Consider the following 18,336-nt stretch of genomic DNA (forward strand, 5'->3'; position numbering starts at 1 on the left):
GATAATGTTCTCGACTTCCACACATTTTTCAAGGCTCCCAAAATTTTCGCCCCCTCCCCCACCCTATGATCCACTTCCGCTTCCATGGTTCCATCCGCTGACAGATCCACTCCCAGATATCTAAAACACTTCACTTCCTCCAGCCTCTCACCATTCAAACTCACCTCCCAATTGACTTGACCCTCAACCCTACTGTACCTAATAACCTTGCTCTTATTGACATTTACTCTTAACTTTCTTCTTCCACACACTTTACCAAACTCCGTCACCAGCTTCTGCAGTTTCTCACATGAATCCGCCACCAGCGCTGTATCATCAGCGAACAACAACTGACTCACTTCCCAAGCTCTCTCATCCCCAACAGACTTCATACTTGCCCCTCTTTCCAAAACTCTTGCATTTACCTCCCTAACAACCCCATCCATAAACAAATTAAACAACCATGGAGACATCACACACCCCTGCCGCAAACCTACATTCACTGAGAACCAATCACTTTCCTCTCTTCCTACACGTACACATGCCTTACATCCTCGATAAAAACTTTTCACTGCTTCTAACAACTTTCCTCCCACACCATATATTCTTAATACCTTCCACAGAGCATCTCTATCAACTCTATCATATGCCTTCTCCAGATCCATAAATGCTACATACAAATCCATTTGCTTTTCTAAGTATTTCTCACATACATTCTTCAAAGCAAACACCTGATCCACACATCCTCTACCACTTCTGAAACCACACTGCTCTTCCCCAATCTGATGCTCTGTACATGCCTTCACCCTCTCAATCAATACCCTCCCATATAATTTACCAGGAATACTCAACAAACTTATACCTCTGTAATTTGAGCACTCACTCTTATCCCCTTTGCCTTTGTACAATGGCACTATGCAAGCATTCCGCCAATCCTCAGGCACCTCACCATGAGTCATACATACATTAAATAACCTTACCAACCAGTCAACAATACAGTCACCCCCTTTTTTAATAAATTCCACTGCAATACCATCCAAACCTGCTGCCTTGCCGGCTTTCATCTTCCGCAAAGCTTTTACTACCTCTTCTCTGTTTACCAAATCATTTTCCCTAACCCTCTCACTTTGCACACCACCTCGACCCAAACACCCTATATCTGCCACTCTGTCATCAGACACATTCAACAAACCTTCAAAATACTCATTCCATCTCCTTCTCACATCACCACTACTTGTTATCACCTCCCCATTTACGCCCTTCACTGAAGTTCCCATTTGCTCCCTTGTCTTACGCACCCTATTTACCTCCTTCCAGAACATCTTTTTATTCTCCCTAAAATTTACTGATAGTCTCTCACCCCAACTCTCATTAGCCCTTTTTTTCACCTCTTGCACCTTTCTCTTGACCTCCTGTCTCTTTCTTTTATACTTCTCCCACTCAATTGCATTTTTTCCCTGCAAAAATCGTCCAAATGCCTCTCTCTTCTCTTTCACTAATACTCTTACTTCTTCATCCCACCACTCATATATGTGTGTGTATATATGTGTGTATATGAGTGGATGGACCAGGAAAAAGACGAAGAAAGAATGGCCCATCCATTCATGTACACATATATGTAAATGAATGCCCATACACCCACACATACATATCAACATATGCACGTATACATATCAACATATACGTTCATATACGTTCCTATGAGTCCACATGGAAATATCTTGATCATGTGCAAAATTGTGATCCTTTCCATTCATATACATATATACACATGTACATATTCATACTTGCTTGCCTTCATCCATTCCTGGCACCATCCCACAGGAAACAGCATTGCTACCCACTGCTTCAGCAAGGTATGCCAGGGAAACAGACAAAAAGGCCACATTCATTCACACTCAGTCTATAGCTGTCATGTGTAATGCACCAAAACCACAGCTCCCTATTCACATCAAGGCCCCACAGACCTTTCCATGGTGTGCCCCAAATGTTTCACATGCCCTGCTTCAGTCCAGTGACAGCATGATGACCCTGGTATACCACATCGTTCCAATTCACTGTATTCCTTGTGCACCTCTCACCCTCCTGTACGTTCAGTCCCCAATAGCTCAAAACCTTTTTCACTCTCTTCCACTTCCAATTTGGTCTCCTGCTTCTTGTTCCCTCCACCTCTGACACATATATCCTCTTTGTCAGTCTTTCCTCCCTCATTCTTTACAAAAGTCCAAACCATTTCAACACACCCTCTTCTGCTCTCTCAACCACACTCTTTTTATTTTCACACATCTCTCTTACCCTTTCATTACTTACTCGATCAAACCACCTCACACCACATATCGTCCTTAAACATTTCATTTCCAACACATCCACCCTCCTCTGTACAACCCTATCTATAGCCCATACCTCACAGCCATATAACATTGTTGGAACTACTGTTCCTTCAAACATTCCCATTTTTGCTCTCTGAGATAACATTTCTGTCCTTCCACATATTCTTCATCATTCCCAGAACCTTCACTCCCTCCCCTACCCTGTGACTCACATCTGCTTCCATAGTTCCATTTGCTGTTAAGTCCATTCCCAGATATCTAAAACACTGCACTTCCTTCAGTTTTTAGGATGCAGCTTTAGCATTTAAGATTTTATAATGAATTTCCATATGTGAGAAAATATATATGGACTTTTTATAATCTAATGAGAAAGTTAAAACCTTTGATGCTGTAACTAGATTTTTTTTTCACTGGCACAACTTCTCCCACTTATAACCATCAGGGATGAAAAAGAACATGAGAAAATGATAATGAAATCAATCAGATTCGTTCAGAGAATTCCTCAGCCTTGCCATTTGAGGAAAGAAAGAGATATCATATCAGTCAATTCTCTTGTAATTTTCTCCAGTTTCACTTGACTTTTAGAAGACACCTCACACAACCAAGGAGAATGCTCTTTCTTCCCTTTAAGGGGATTTGGTGATGTAGAGTTTGATGAGATTTCTCCAGACAGGGATGAAAGATTGTTATAGAAACTTCCATGCTAATTCAAGGAATTTTTTTTTATGCATTATGCAGGTGTAATGTTTGTCATTGAGATTTATAGCAAAATGTAGAAGTTGATTACAGTACTTTAATAGAATTGACATTTGCCTTCAAAATAAGACCATTGATACAAGATGTGAGAATTCATTACACAAGACAGTTAGAGAATGGATGTGAGTAAATGAAACTATTTCTTTGTCTGCTCCTAGCACTACCTCGTTCATTCTGGAAACAGTGAACAAGAATGGAAGTATGAAAGGAGACGTTATAACATCATTTTTTTTTTTTTTCATACTATTCGCCATTTCCCGCATTAGTGAGGTAGTGAACATCATTTTTGTTTCAAGTATTTTTAAAGTATAATTAGTCTTTTACACTACTGATTTTAAAATACAGATGTGATAGTTTTACTGTATTTTTTGTGAATATGTCATAATCTACTGTTTTAATTGATGGTATTTATGAGACTGGATAGTAAATCTTATCAGTATTTGTGTACAAAAGTGTTTTGATTTAATGTTTTGATTTGTGGTGTTTACTTATTAGAATGTAAGGTGAGTGTGAAATATTTCGATTTGTGCATAGTGACAAATAAAATCATTTTACATTTGTTTTAAGTCAGTACAAGTTAAACTACTTTTTTCATTGTTTTGCAAAAATGTTTGACCCTGATTTTCATTTAGTTGTCTTTATTCAACCATATTATGTCAGCTTTTGAGCATTGCATATTCAAACACAGCACTTTGACTAAATGACACTCATGTTCCATAAACTTGGTTTTCCATTCTTTCCAAATATCAGTTTTTCTGTGTGCAGTGCATGAAAGGGTTCCACACTTTCACATTTGCTTTATTAATCCCCATCCCTCTAGCCCCAAATTCTTCAGACTTCAAGTTTACTTCCTTGTTATATGGAAATTTCCTTCGTCCATTGAATAAACTTTGATATCCTCACTTGTCTGTCACTGCGTACTTTCCTCAGACATTTCATTTCCAACACATCCACCCTTCTCTGTACAACCCTATCTATAGCCCATTCCTTGCAGCCATATAACATTGTTGGAACTACTATTTCTTCCAACATACCCATTTTTGTTCTCCAAGACAACATTCTCCCCTTCCATGCATTCTTCATCACTCCTAGAACCTTCGCTCCTCCCCCATCCTGTGTCTCACTTCTGCTTCCATGGTTTCATTTGCTCCCAGATATCTAAAATGCTTCAATTCCTCCATTTTTTCTCCTTTCTAAATTACATCCCAGTTAACTTGTCCCTCAACCCTTCTGAACCATATAACCATGCTCTTATATACATTTACTCTCAACTCTCTCCTTTCACACACTTTTCCAAACTCAGTCACTGTATAATATATATAAAAACTACAAAAGGTGCCAAAAGTGTTTACCAGTTTGATGGGATCCTACTTGATCTCTGAATTATATCAGTTATTTTATGTTTGTGTTAGATTGTGATGATATAAGATTTATTGCACAAATACTAAACTCATAATTACAGAAGGGAAGACTCTTGCACTGTAAGAACTAATCAAAGAAAGCCAGCTGTGAGCACCCTTAGTAGTTGTGATGGAGTTACCAAGCAGGGTAAATGGTGGTTTTATCTCCATCATCACCCCTACTTTCAGTTCTTTCATGTGTGTGGTGAACATTAATGATAAAAGTTACACTTTATTGTACAAATACTGAACATAAGATTAATTCACATCCCCCTTTCTTTTATACAAGATGCATATCAAATATAGCATTCACAATGCCATTTTTCATAATCAGCAGACATGTCAAACATGTCACCACACTCTTGGGCTATCATGAACCTTAGTGTGTATTTTGTTACTTCTGAAGATTGATTATGGTTGTTGGTGGTAGTAGTTTGTGTTTGTGATGGTTGGTGGTAATAATGGTGGTTTGTGGTAGTGATGATGGCAGTGATGGTGATGAAATAAATGCTGTTTAGTGGGAAAACAAACCCATTAGAAAGAAACAAGCACCATCACCTCAGTCTTTTTTTTAGAGTCATTATACATATCGACTTCACTCTCCAGGTATGTCTTAGTTAATTTTCTTTTATTTTCATTAACTTTTGGGTGCAGAAGGTTGATGTTGAGATGGTAGTAGTACTAATGGGTCATATGGCAGTGATGGCACAGATGGGTAGTGTGGTGGTGAATTGTGATGGTGATGGATGGTAATGATTGTGCTCATAATAGTGTTGATGATTATTTTAGTGGTAGCGTAATGTGCTGATTTTGGGTGAAATACATATTATTTTTGTCTATTTTCAATTGTGGTGATGTGTGATGCACTTTTGACAAGTTTTTTTTTTCCTTTTTTTTTTGCTTTGTCGCTGTCTCCCGCGTTTGCGAGGTAGCGCAAGGAAACAGACGAAAGAAATGGCCCAACCCACCCCCATACACATGTATATACATACGTCCACACACGCAAATATACATACCTACACAGCTTTCCATGGTTTACCTCAGACGCTTCACATGCCTTGATTCAATCCACTGACAGCACGTCAACCCCGGTATACCACATCGCTCCAATTCACTCTATTCCTTGCCCTCCTTTCACCCTCCTGCATGTTCAGGCCCCGATCACACAAAATCTTTTTCACTCCATCTTTCCACCTCCAATTTGGTCTCCCTCTTCTCCTCGTTCCCTCCACCTCCGACACGTATATCCTCTTGGTCAATCTTTCCTCACTCATTCTCTCCATGTGACCAAACCATTTCAAAACACCCTCTTCTGCTCTCTCAACCACGCTCTTTTTATTTCCACACATCTCTCTTACCCTTACGTTACTTACTCGATCAAACCACCTCACACCACACATTGACCTCAAACATCTCATTTCCAGCACATCCATCCTCCTGCGCACAACTCTATCCATAGTCCACGCCTCGCAACCATACAACATTGTTGGAACCACTATTCCTTCAAACATACTCATTTTTGCTTTCCGAGATAATGTTCTCGACTTCCACACATTCTTCAAGGCTCCCAGAATTTTCGCCCCCTCCCCCACCCTATGATCCACTTCCGCTTCCATGGTTCCATCCGCTGCCAGATCCACTCCCAGATATCTAAAACACTTCACTTCCTCCAGTTTTTCTCCATTCAAACTCACCTCCCAATTGACTTGACCCTCAACCCTACTGTACCTAATAACCTTGCTCTTATTCATTAATTTTTTCAAAGCTAATCCTGGAATGCCTGTAACCCCTTTGTCATGTACTTTCAGAAGAAAACTTTAATGGAGTAGGAACATTTAAGTTGAACTTGTCTCTAATTTATTTGCTCCCATACTATCCTGCTTTCTACGTTTGTCATGATGGATGTCATGACAAGAATCAGTCTCCAGCTGATGGTTTGACACCTTGGCATCTACGTTCCTTAACTGGCATTCATAATCTGGATACAGCATTCTATATATCTATCTATATCTCTGACACCTTCTTCAGTGGGAACTCCCTCAAAGGGGTGGCCACAGCAACAGTCTCCACAGTAAAGAACTCCAGTACCACTTCAAAGCCTTTTGTGCCTCACTCTTAACAGGCCACTGGCAGAGGGCAAGTCTAGCCAGTGTTTGCAGAGGTTCCTACCTAATATTCTTGATTACTATCCAATGCTCCTTCCTAGAACTTCTACCTAATGTTGCTACCTAATGCTCCTGCATAAATCTTCCTACCTACTACTTTTATCTTCTGCTCCTACCATTTTGCCAAAAGGCAGGGCTAGTGCATAGTGCTCATTGCAGGAATATATAGAGTTACGAAGAATGAGCTGAATGAGTTAAGTGTTATCAAGTGTTACATATGATAAGGAGAGATTGTATGTTTGTGGACAGAATGCCAGTAGTGCACATGTTAGTGAGGCATAAAGAAAAGACAGCTACCTGGGTCAGAGGATTGCAACTTAACAACCTCTCAGCAGATGTCACAAACCCTCCCGATACTGGTAATATACCTCCCTGGTTGTTGGCTGCTACTACCTACCAGATACAGCAGTTTTTAAGTAAATGTCTTACATTTTGAATCAAGTTTTTATTGACTTCTTAGAATTTTTTACTGTAATTTTTGTTGAATTCTGCAGCATTATAATTCTTTCAAGTGTAAGTACGTAGCTGAAAATTAGACCAGAAATATAAGTATGAATTAGGCAAAAAAATATAAATGGTAAACATTGCCAAAATCAAATTATATCTAACTTGTGTGGCTGCTTTATAGAATATCAAATAAGGATACAATATCAGTTTAGAATTTAGAGTTTGTTGAATAAGCCTATCATTGTTCAATACATGAGAAATTCATGGACTACCTATATTATTTGCTTTAAAGAAATAGATTATGGTAGAATTATTTTGGGAAGATTAATAAAAGGAGTTTAGCAGAGTATGGTACTACGAGTAAGAGTAGGAGAAAGGGTAAACCATACATGTGGCAGATGTTTTGAGTGAGTTAGTATATTGATGAAAGGGAATAGTAACAGAGGGATGTGAAAAGATATGGTGCCATCATGTTCTTTATGTTAAGAGATTCCACAAGGAATCCTGATGTGAATGTGGGAAATTACTTTTTTGTGTGTTGATCGATACTTTTTCTGAGGTTTTCCTTTTTACACTAGTACATGGATATAATAGGTGGTGTTATTGCATTTATGAGGTAGATTATTGAAGGTATCCATCCAGTGTTTAAAATCTATTATTCTCTTCCTTTTTTTTTGCTCCATTCATGTAGTTAGTTGAAGTTATAAACTGAACGTGCTGCAGATCTTTCGGATTTGTATAACTAATTTCAAATGTTCCAGACCGTGAGCAACGGGAACTTTATGAAGCTGCCAAGACCATTCAAAAAGCTTACCGGCTCTACAAAGGACGCAAGAGACTCCAAGAACAAGATAAAGAGAGGCAGGCTGCAATTGTCATTCAGAATTACTATAGGCGTTACAAACAAGTAAATAAGATATGGAGGTTTTCTTTTGACCAGTTGAGAATTTAATAATCTCATTTTGTCAAGACTATATTCCCTGGATATATCCACTTGATCAAAGATAGATTATATTCAGCTATGGAAACTCCACTTCCATTACCAATGACACTATTTCAAGACTGTGTGAAATAATATACTTAATTAGATTTGATATCACTCGTAGGTAATGTTGCATAAAGAGGTGAGTCACTTGATTTATACAAAGTGTTCACATAAACAAGATATGAAACATATATGATCATATATAGGATTACCACAGATCCTGGAGTCAAGGGCTGTCATTAGACTGAACCAGAGCATGTGAACCTGCCTCCATACCTTTGTTTATCTCTGATGCCAATTCTCTCCTGGAACTTCCAACAAGGGGGTAGCCATAGCAAAAGAGTCTTCACTTATCCCACTCCTTATACACCTCCATTAAGTACACCTTCCTATGCATTCTTTCCCCATTTCTTTCCTTCCAGTACTCTGTTTCCCCATGTTACAGGTGTGTGTGTGAAGGAACCTGATTGTGGATAGGGTCTGTGGTTTCAGTGCATTGCACATGATAACTGTAGAATGGGTTTGAGCGAATATAGACTTTCTGCATGCATTCCTTGTGTTACCTTGTTAACATAGGAAACGGTGATCAAGTATGAATATATACCCTCCCCCCCGCAAGCGCGTGAGGTAACACTAGGAAAAGACAACAAAGGCCACACTCATACACACTCAGTCTCTAGCTGTCACGTATGATAGAGTTGTGCGGAGAAGGGTGGATGTGTTGGAAATGAGATGTTGGACAGTATGTGGTATGAGGTGCTTTGATCGGGTAAGGAATGAAAGGGTAAGAGAGATGTGTGGTGATAAAAAGAGTGTGGTAGAGGGAGCAGAAGAAGGTGTTTTGAAATGGTTTGGTCACATGGAGAGAATGAGTGAGGAAAGATTGACAAAGAGGATATATGTATCAGAGGTGGAGGGAACGAGGAGAAGTGGGAAAACAAATTGGAGGTGGAAAGATGGAGTGAAAAAGATTTTGAGCAACCGGGGCCTGAACATGCAGGAGGGTGAAAGGTGTGCAAGGAATAGAGGGAATTAGAACGATGTGGTATACCAGGGTCGACATGCTGTCAATGGATTGAACCAGGGCATGTGAAGCATCTGGGGTAAACCATGGAAAGTTTTGTGGGGCCTGGATGTGGAAAGGGAGCTGTGGTTTCGGTGCATTATACATGACAGCTAGAGACTGAGTGTGAACGAATGTGGCTTTTGTTGTCTTTTCCTAGTGCTACCATGTGCACATGCGGGGGGAGGGAGTTGTCATTTCATGTGTGGTGGGTTGGCAATGGGAATGAATAAGGACAGACAGTATGAATTATGTACATATGTATATATGTGTATGTCTCTGTGTGTATATATATGTATACATTGAGATGTATAGGTATGTATATGTGCATGTGTGGACGTGTATGTATATACATGTGTATGTGGGTGGATTGGTCCTTTCTTTTGTCTGTTTCCTTGCGCTACCTCACTAATGCATGAGACAGCGACAGAGTATAATAGAAATGAAATGAATATATATTGTCCTCAAACATCTCATTTCCAGCAAATCCACCCCTCCTCCGCACAACTCTATCTATAGCCCACACCTCGCAACCATATAACATTGTTGGAACCACTATTCCTTCAAACATACCCATTTTTGCTTTCCAAGATAACGCTTTCGACTTCCACACATTTTTCAATGCTCCCAAAACTTTTGCCCCCTCCCCCACCCTATGATTCACTTCCGCTTCCATGGTTCCATCCACTGCCAAATCCACTCCCAGATATCTAAAACACTTCACTTCCTCCAGTTTTTCTCCATTCAGACTTACCTCCCACTTGACTTGTCCCTCGATCCTACTGTACCTAATAACCTTGTTCTTATTCATATTTACTCTCAGCTTTCTTCTTTCAGACACTTTACCAAACTCAGTCACCAGCTTCTGCAGTTTCTCACATGAATCAGCCACCAGCGCTGTATCATCAGCAAACAACAACTGACTCACTTCCCAAGATCTCTCATCCACAACACACTACATACATGCCCCTCTTTCCAGAACTCTTGCATTCACATCCCTAATAACCCCATCCATAAACAAATTCAACAACCATGGAGACATCACGCACCCCTGCCGCAAACCAACATTCACTGAGAACCAATCACTCTCCTCTCTTCCTACACGTACACATGCCTTACATCCTCGATAAAAATTTTTCACTGCTTCTAACAACTTACCTCCCACACCATATAATCTTAATACCTTCCACAGAGCTTCTCTATCAACTCTATCATGTGCCTTCTCCAGATCCATAAATGCTACATACAGATCCATTTGCTTTTCTAAGTATTTCTCACATACATTCTTCAAAGCAAACACCTGATCCACACATCCTCTACCACTTCTAAAACCACACTGCTCTTCCCCAATCTGATGCTCTGTACATACCTTCACCCTCTCAATCAATACCCTCCCATATGATTTCCCAGGAATACTCAACAAACTTATACCTCTGTAATTTGAGCACTCACTCTTATCCCCTTTGCCTTTGTACAATGGCACTATGCAAGCATTTCTCCAGTCCTCAGGCACCTCACCATGAGTCATACATACATTAAATAACCTTACCAACCACTCAACAATACAGTCACCCCAGTTTTTAATAAATTCCACTGCAGTACCATCCAAACCCACTGCCTCGCTGGCTTTCATCTTCCGCAAAGGTTTTACTACCACTTCTCTGTTTACCAAATCATTCTCTCCAACCCTCTCACTTTGCACACCACCTCAAGCAAAACACCCTATATCTGCCACTCTATCATCAAACACATTCAACAAACCTTCAAAATACTCACTCCATCTCCTCACATCACCACTACTTGTTATCACCTACCCATTAGCCCCCTTCGTTGATGTTTCCATTTGTTCCCTTGTCTTATGCACTTTATTTACCTCCTTCCAAAACATCTTTTTATTCTCCTTAAAATTTAATGATATTCTCTCACCCCAACTCTCATTTGCCCTCTTTTTCACCTCTTGCACCTTTCTCTTGACCTCCTGCCTCTTTCTTTTATACATCTCCCAGTCATTTGCATTATTTCCCTGCAAAAATCGTCCAAATGCCCCTCTCTCTTCTCTTTTACTAATAATCTTACTTCTTCATCCCACCACTCACTACTCTTTCTAATCTTCCCACCTCCCATGCTTCTCATGCCACAAGCATCTTTTGCGTAAGCTATCACTGCATCCCTAAATACATCCCAATCCTCCCCCACTCTCCCTACATCCTTTGTTCTCACCTTTTTCCATTCTGTACTCAGTCTCTCCTGGTACTTCCTCACACAAGTCTCCTTCCCAAGCTCACTTACTCTCACCACCCTCTTCACCCCAACATTCTCTCTTCTTTTCTAAAAACCTCTGCAAATCTTCACCTTCGCCTCCACAAGATAATGATCAGACATCCCTCCAGTTGCACCTCTCAGCACATTGACATCCAAAAGTCTCTTTCGCATGCCTATCAATTAACATGTAATCCAATAACGCTCTCTGGCCATCTCTCCTAATATATATATCAGGTGTTTGCTTTGAGGAATGTATGTGAGAAATACTTAGAAAAGCAAATGGATTTGTATGTAGCATTTATGGCTCTGGAGAAGGCATATGCTAGAGTTGATAGAGATGCTTTGTGGAAGGTATTAAGAATATTTGGTGTGGGAGACAAGTTGTTAGAAGCAATGAAAAGTTTTTATTGAGGATGTAAGGCATGTGTACATGTAGGAAGAGAGGAAAGTGATTGGTTGTCAGTGAATGTCGGTTTGCGGCAGGAGTGCATGATATTTCTATGGTTGTTTAATTTGTTTATGGATGGGGTTATTAGGGAGGTGAATGCAAGAGTTTTGGAAATTGGGGCATGTATGCAGTCTGTTGTGGATGATAGAGCGTGGGAAGTGGGTCAGTTGTAGTTCGCTGATGATACAGCGCTGGTGGCTGATTCGTGTGAGAAACTGCAGAAGCTGGTGACTGAGGTTGGTAGTGTGTGAAAGAAGAAAGCTGAGAGTGAATGTGAATAAGAGCAAGGGTATTTGGTACAGTAGGGTTGAGGGACAAGTCAGTTGGGAGGTAAGTTTGAATGGAGAAAAACTGGAGGAAGTGAAATGTTTTAGATACCTGGGAGTGGATTTGGCAGCGGACGGAACCATGGAAGTGGAAGTGAATCATAGGGTGGGGGAGGGGATGAAAGTTCTGGGAGCATTGTAAGATGTGTGGAAGTCGAGAACATTATCTTGGAAAGCAAAAATGGGTATGTTTGAAGTAATAGTGGTTCCAACAATGTTATATGGTTGCGAGGCATGGGCTATAGATAGAGTTGTGTGGAGGAGGGCAGATGTGCTGGAAATGAGATGTTTGAGGACAATATGTGGTGTGAGGTTGGTTTGATCAAGTAAGTAATGGAAGGGTAAGAGAGATGTGTGATGGTAAAAAGAGTGTGGTTGAGAAAGCAGAAGAGGGAGTTTAGACATGGTTTGGTCACATGGAGAGAATGAATGAGGAAAGATTGACCAAGAGGATATATGTGTCAGAGGTGGAGGGAACAAGAAGTGGGAGACCAAATTGGAGGTGGAAAGATGGAGTAAAAAAGATTTTAAGTGATCGGGGCCTGAACATGCAGGAGGGTGAAAGGCGTGCAAGGAATGGAGGGAATTAGATGTGCAGTCAATGGATTGAACCAATGCATGTGAAGCGTCTGGGGTAAACCATGGAAAGTTTTGTGGGCTCAGGATGTGGAAAGGGAGCTGTGGTTTCGGTGCATTATACATGACAGCTAGAGACTTGAGTGTGAATGAATGTGGCCTTTGTCTTTTCTTAGTGCTACCTCATGCACATGCAGGGGGAGGGGGTTGTCCTTTCATGTGCGGCGGGGTGGCAAAGGGAATGAATAAGGGCAGACAGTATGAATTATGTATATGTGTATATATGTATATGTCTGTGTGTGTGTATATATATATGTATACGTTGAGGAGTATAGGTATGAAAATGTGCGTGTGTGGACGTGTATGTATATACATGTGTCTGTTTCCTTGCGGTACCTTGCTAACGAAGGAGACAGCGACAAAGTATGATAAAATAGATATTCATTTATTTATTTATTTAAATTTATATAGATATAATTTTTGTTATTATTATTATTTTGTTTTGTCGTTGTCTCCCGCGTTAGTGAGGTAGCATTAAGAACTGAGGACAGGGCCTTTCGAGGGAATAGCCTCACCTAGTCCCTTTTCTGTTCCTTCTTTTGGAAAATTAAAAAAAAAAATGAGAGGGAAGGATTTCTAGCCCCCCGCTCCCTCCCCTTTTAGTCGCCTTCTACGATATGCAGGGAATATGTTGGAAGTATTCTTTCTCCCATATCCCCAGGGCTAATGGGGAGGTGATAACAAGTTGTGGTGATGTGAGAAGGAGAGGGAGTGAGTATTTTGAAGGTTTCTTGAATGTGTTTGATGATAGAGTGGCAGATATAGGGTGTTTTGGTTAAGGTGGTGTGCAAAGTGAGAGGGTTAGGGAAAATGATTTGGTAAACCGAGAAGAGGTAGTAAAAGCTTTGCGGAAGATGAAAGCCGGCAAGGCAGCAGGTTTGGATGGTATTTCAGTGGAATTTATTAGAAAAGGGGGTGACTGTATTGTTGACTGGTTGGTAAGATTATTTAATGTATGTATGATTCATGGTGAGGTGCCTGAGGATTGGCGGAATGCGTGCATAGTGCCATTGTACAAAGGCAAAGGGGATAAGAGTGAGTGCTCAAATTACAGAGGTATAAGTTTGTTGAGTATTCCTGGTAAATTATATGGAAGGGTATTGATTAAGAGGGTGAAGGCATGTACAGAGCATCAGATTGGGGAAGAGCAGTGTGGTTTCAGAAGTGGTAGAGGATGTGTGGATCAGGTTTTTGCTTTGAAGAATGTATGTGAGAAATACTTAGAAAAGCAAATGGATTTGTATGTAGCATTTATGGATCTGGAGAAGGCATATGATAGAGTTGATAGGGATGCTTTGTGGAAGGTATTAAGAATATATGGTGTGGGAGGCAAGTTGTTAGAAGCAGTGAAAAGTTTTTATCGAGGATGTAAGGCATGTGTACGTGTAGGAAGAGAGGAAAGTGAATGGTTTTCAATGAATGTAGGTTTGCGGCAGGGGTGTGTGATGTTTCCATGGTTGTTTAATTTGTTTATGGATGGGGTTGTTAGGGAGGTGAATGCAAGAGTTTTGGAAAGAGGGGCAAGTATGCAGTCTGTTGTGGATGAAAGAGCTTGGGAAGTGAGTCAGTTGTTGTTCGCTGATGATATAGCGCTGGTGGCTGATTCATGTGAGAAACTGCAGAAGCTGATGACTGAGTTTGGTAAAGTGTGTGAAAGAAAGTTAAGAGTAAATGTGAATAAGAGCAAGGTTATTAGGTACAGTAGGGTTGAGGGTCAAGTCAATTGGGAGATAAGTTTCAATGGAGAAAAACTGGAGGAAGTAAAATGTTTTAGATATCTGGGAGTGGATCTGGCAGCGGATGGAACCATGGAAGCGGAAGTGAATCATAGGGTGGGGGAGGGGGGCGAAAATTCTAGGAGCCTTGAAGAATGTTTGGAAGTCGAGAACATAATCTCGGAAAGCAAAAATGGGTATGTTTGAAGGAATAGTGGTTCCAACAATGTTGTATGGTTGCGAGGCATAGGCTATGGATAGAGTTGTTCACAGGAGGGTGGATGTGCTGGAAATGAGATGTTTGAGGACAATATGTGGTGTGAGGTGGTTTGATTGAGTAAGTAATGTAAGGGTAAGAGAGATGTGTGGAAATAAAAAGAGTGTGGTTGTGAGAGCAGAAGAGGGTGTTTTGAAATGGTTTGGTCACATGGAGAGAATGAGTGAGGAAAGATTGACCAAGAGGATATATGTGTCAGAGGTGGAAGGAACGAGGAGAAGTGGGAGACCAAATTGGAGGTGGAAAGATGGAGTGGAAAAGATTTTAAGTGATAAGGGCCTGAACATGCAGAAGGGTGAAAGGCGTGCAAGGAATGAGTGAATTGGAATGATGTGGTATACCAGGGTCGACGTGCTGTCAATGGATTGAACCAGGGCATGTGAAGTGTCTGGGGTAAACCATGGAAAGTTGTGTGGGGCCTGGATGTGGAAAGGGAGCTGTGGTTTCAGTGCATTATTACATGACAGCTAGAGACTGAGTGTGAACGAATGGGGCGTTTGTTGTCTTTTCCTAGCGCTACCTCACACACATGAGGGGGGAGGGGGTTGTTATTCCATGTGTGGCGGGGTGGCGATGGGAATACATAAGGCAGACAATATAAATTATGTACATGTGTATATATGTATATGTCTGTGTGTGTATATATATGTGAACATTGAGATGTATAGGTTGGTATTTTTGCGTGTGTGGATGTGTATGTATATACATATGCATGTGGGTGGGTTGGGCCATTCTTTTGTGTGTTTCCTTTCGCTACCTCGCTAACGTGGGAGACAGTTACAGAGCAAGATAAATAAATAAGTAAATACATATATATATATATATATATATATATATATATATATATATATATATATATATATATATATATATATATATATATTTTTTTTTATATACTTTGTCGCTGTCTCCCGCTTTTGCGAGGTAGCGCAAGGAAACAGACGAAAGAAATGGCCCCACCCCCCCCCCCCCCATACACATGTATATACATACATCCACACACGCAAATATACATACCTACACAGCTTTCCATGGTTTACCCCAGACGCTTCACATGCCTTGATTCAATCCACTGACAGCACGTCAGCCCTGGTATACCACATCGCTCCAATTCACTCTATTCCTTGCCCTCCTTTCACCCTCCTGCATGTTCAGGCCCCGATCACACAAAATCTTTTTCACTCCATCTTTCCACCTCCAATTTGGTCTCCCTCTTCTCCTTGTTCCCTCCACCTCCGACACATATATCCTCTTGGTCAATCTTTCCTCACTCATCCTCTCCATGTGCCCAAACCACTTCAAAACACCCTCTTCTGCTCTCTCAACCACGCTCTTTTTATTTCCACACATCTCTCTTACCCTTACGTTACTCACTCGATCAAACCACCTCACACCACACATTGTCCTCAAACATCTCATTTCCAGCACATCCATCCTCCTGCGCACAACTCTATCCATAGCCCACGCCTCGCAACCATACAACATTGTTGGAACCACTATTCCTTCAAACATACCCATTTTTGCTTTCCGAGATAATGTTCTCGACTTCCACACATTCTTCAAGGCCCCCAGAATTTTCGCCCCCTCCCCCACCCTATGATCCACTTCCGCTTCCATGGTTCCATCCGCTGCCAGATCCACTCCCAGATATCTAAAACATTTCACTTCCTCCAGTTTTTCTCCATTCAAACTCACCTCCCAATTGACTTGACCCTCAACCCTACTGTACCTAATAACCTTGCTCTTATTCACATTTACTCTTAACTTTCTTCTTCCACACACTTTACCAAACTCAGTCACTAGCTTCTGCAGTTTCACACATGAATCAGCCACCAGCGCTGTGTCATCAGCGAACAACAACTGACTCACTTCCCAAGCTCTCTCATCCAGAACAGACTTCATACTTGCCCCTCTTTCCAAAACTCTTGCATTTACCTCCCTAACAACCCCATCCATAAACAAATTAAACAACCATGGAGACATCACACACCCCTGCCGCAAACCTACATTCACTGAGAACCAATCACTTTCCTCTCTTCCTAAACGTACACATGCCTTACATCCTCGATAAAAACTTTTCACTGCTTCTAACAACTTTCCTCCCACACCATATATTCTTAATACCTTCCACAGAGCATCTCTATCAACTCTATCATATGCCTTCTCCAGATCCATAAATGCTACATACAAATCCATTTGCTTTTCTAAGTATTTCTCACATACATTCTTCAAAGCAAACACCTGATCCACACATCCTCTACCACTTCTGAAACCACACTGCTCTTCCCCAATCTGATGCTCTGTACATGCCTTCACCCTCTCAATTAATACCCTCCCATGTAATTTACCAGGAATACTCAACAAACTTATACCTCTGTAATTTGAGCACCCACTCTTATCCCCTTTGCCTTTGTACAATGGCACTATGCACGCATTCCGCCAATCCTCAGGCACCTCACCATGAGTCATACATACATTAAATAACCTTACCAACCAGTCAACAATACAGTCACCCCCTTTTTTAATAAATTCCACTGCAATACCATCCAAACCTGCTGCCTTGCCGGCTTTCATCTTCCGCAAAGCTTTCACTACCTCTTCTCTGTTTACCAAATCATTTTCCCTAACCCTCTCACTTTGCACACCACCTCGACCAAAACACCCTATATCTGCCACTCTATCATCAAACACATTCAACAAACCTTCAGAATACTCACTCCATCTCCTTCTCACATCACCACTACTTGTTATCACCTCCCCATTTGCGCCCTTCACTGAAGTTCCCATTTGCTCCCTTGTCTTACGCACTTTATTTACCTCCTTCCAGAACATCTTTTTATTCTCCCTAAAATTTAATGATACTCTCTCACCCCATTTCTCATTTGCCCTTTTTTTCACCTCTTGCACCTTTCTCTTGACCTCCTGTCTCTTTCTTTTATACATCTCCCACTCAATTGCATTTTTTCCCTGCAAAAATCGTCCAAATGCCTCTCTCTTCTCTTTCACTAACACTCTTACTTCTTCATCCCACCACTCACTACCCTTTCTAATCAACCCACCTCCCACTCTTCTCATGCCACAAGCATCTTTTGCGCAATCCATCACTGATTCCCTAAATACATCCCATTCCTCCCCCACTCCCCTTACTTCCATTGTTCTCACCTTTTTCCATTCTGTACTCAGTCTCTCCTGGTACTTCCTCACACAGGTCTCCTTCTCAAGCTCACTTACTCTCACCACCCTCTTCACCCCATATATATATATATATATATATATATATATATATATATATATATATATATATATATATATATATATATATATATATCCCTGGGGATAGGGGAGAAAGAATACTTCCCACACATTCCTCACGTGTCGTAGAAGGCGACTAAAGGGGATGGGAGTGGGGGGCCAGAAACCCTCCCCTCCTTGTATTTTAACTTTCTAAAAGGGGAAACAGAAGAAGAAGTCACGCGAGGAGTGCTCATCCTCCTCGAAGGCTCAGATTGGGGTGTCTAGATGTGTGTGGATGTAACCAAGATGAGAA

General features: G+C 40.9%; 1 protein-coding gene across 7 annotated transcripts in view; it reads left to right on the forward strand.

Moving 5' to 3' along the window:
• Positions 1–18,336, forward strand: part of Camta (Calmodulin-binding transcription activator) — a 1,164,029-nt gene that overhangs the window by 1,041,077 nt on the left and 104,616 nt on the right. For all 7 annotated transcript variants that reach the window (XM_071671358.1, XM_071671359.1, XM_071671353.1 and 4 more), the window contains one exon: positions 7,839–7,984. In XM_071671358.1, coding sequence (XP_071527459.1) covers positions 7,839–7,984 — 146 coding nt within the window. The remainder of the gene's footprint in view (positions 1–7,838; positions 7,985–18,336) is intronic.

This window comes from Panulirus ornatus, chromosome 16, assembly GCF_036320965.1.
Source record: "Panulirus ornatus isolate Po-2019 chromosome 16, ASM3632096v1, whole genome shotgun sequence".
In the NCBI taxonomy this organism is placed as follows: Eukaryota; Metazoa; Arthropoda; class Malacostraca; order Decapoda; family Palinuridae; genus Panulirus; species Panulirus ornatus.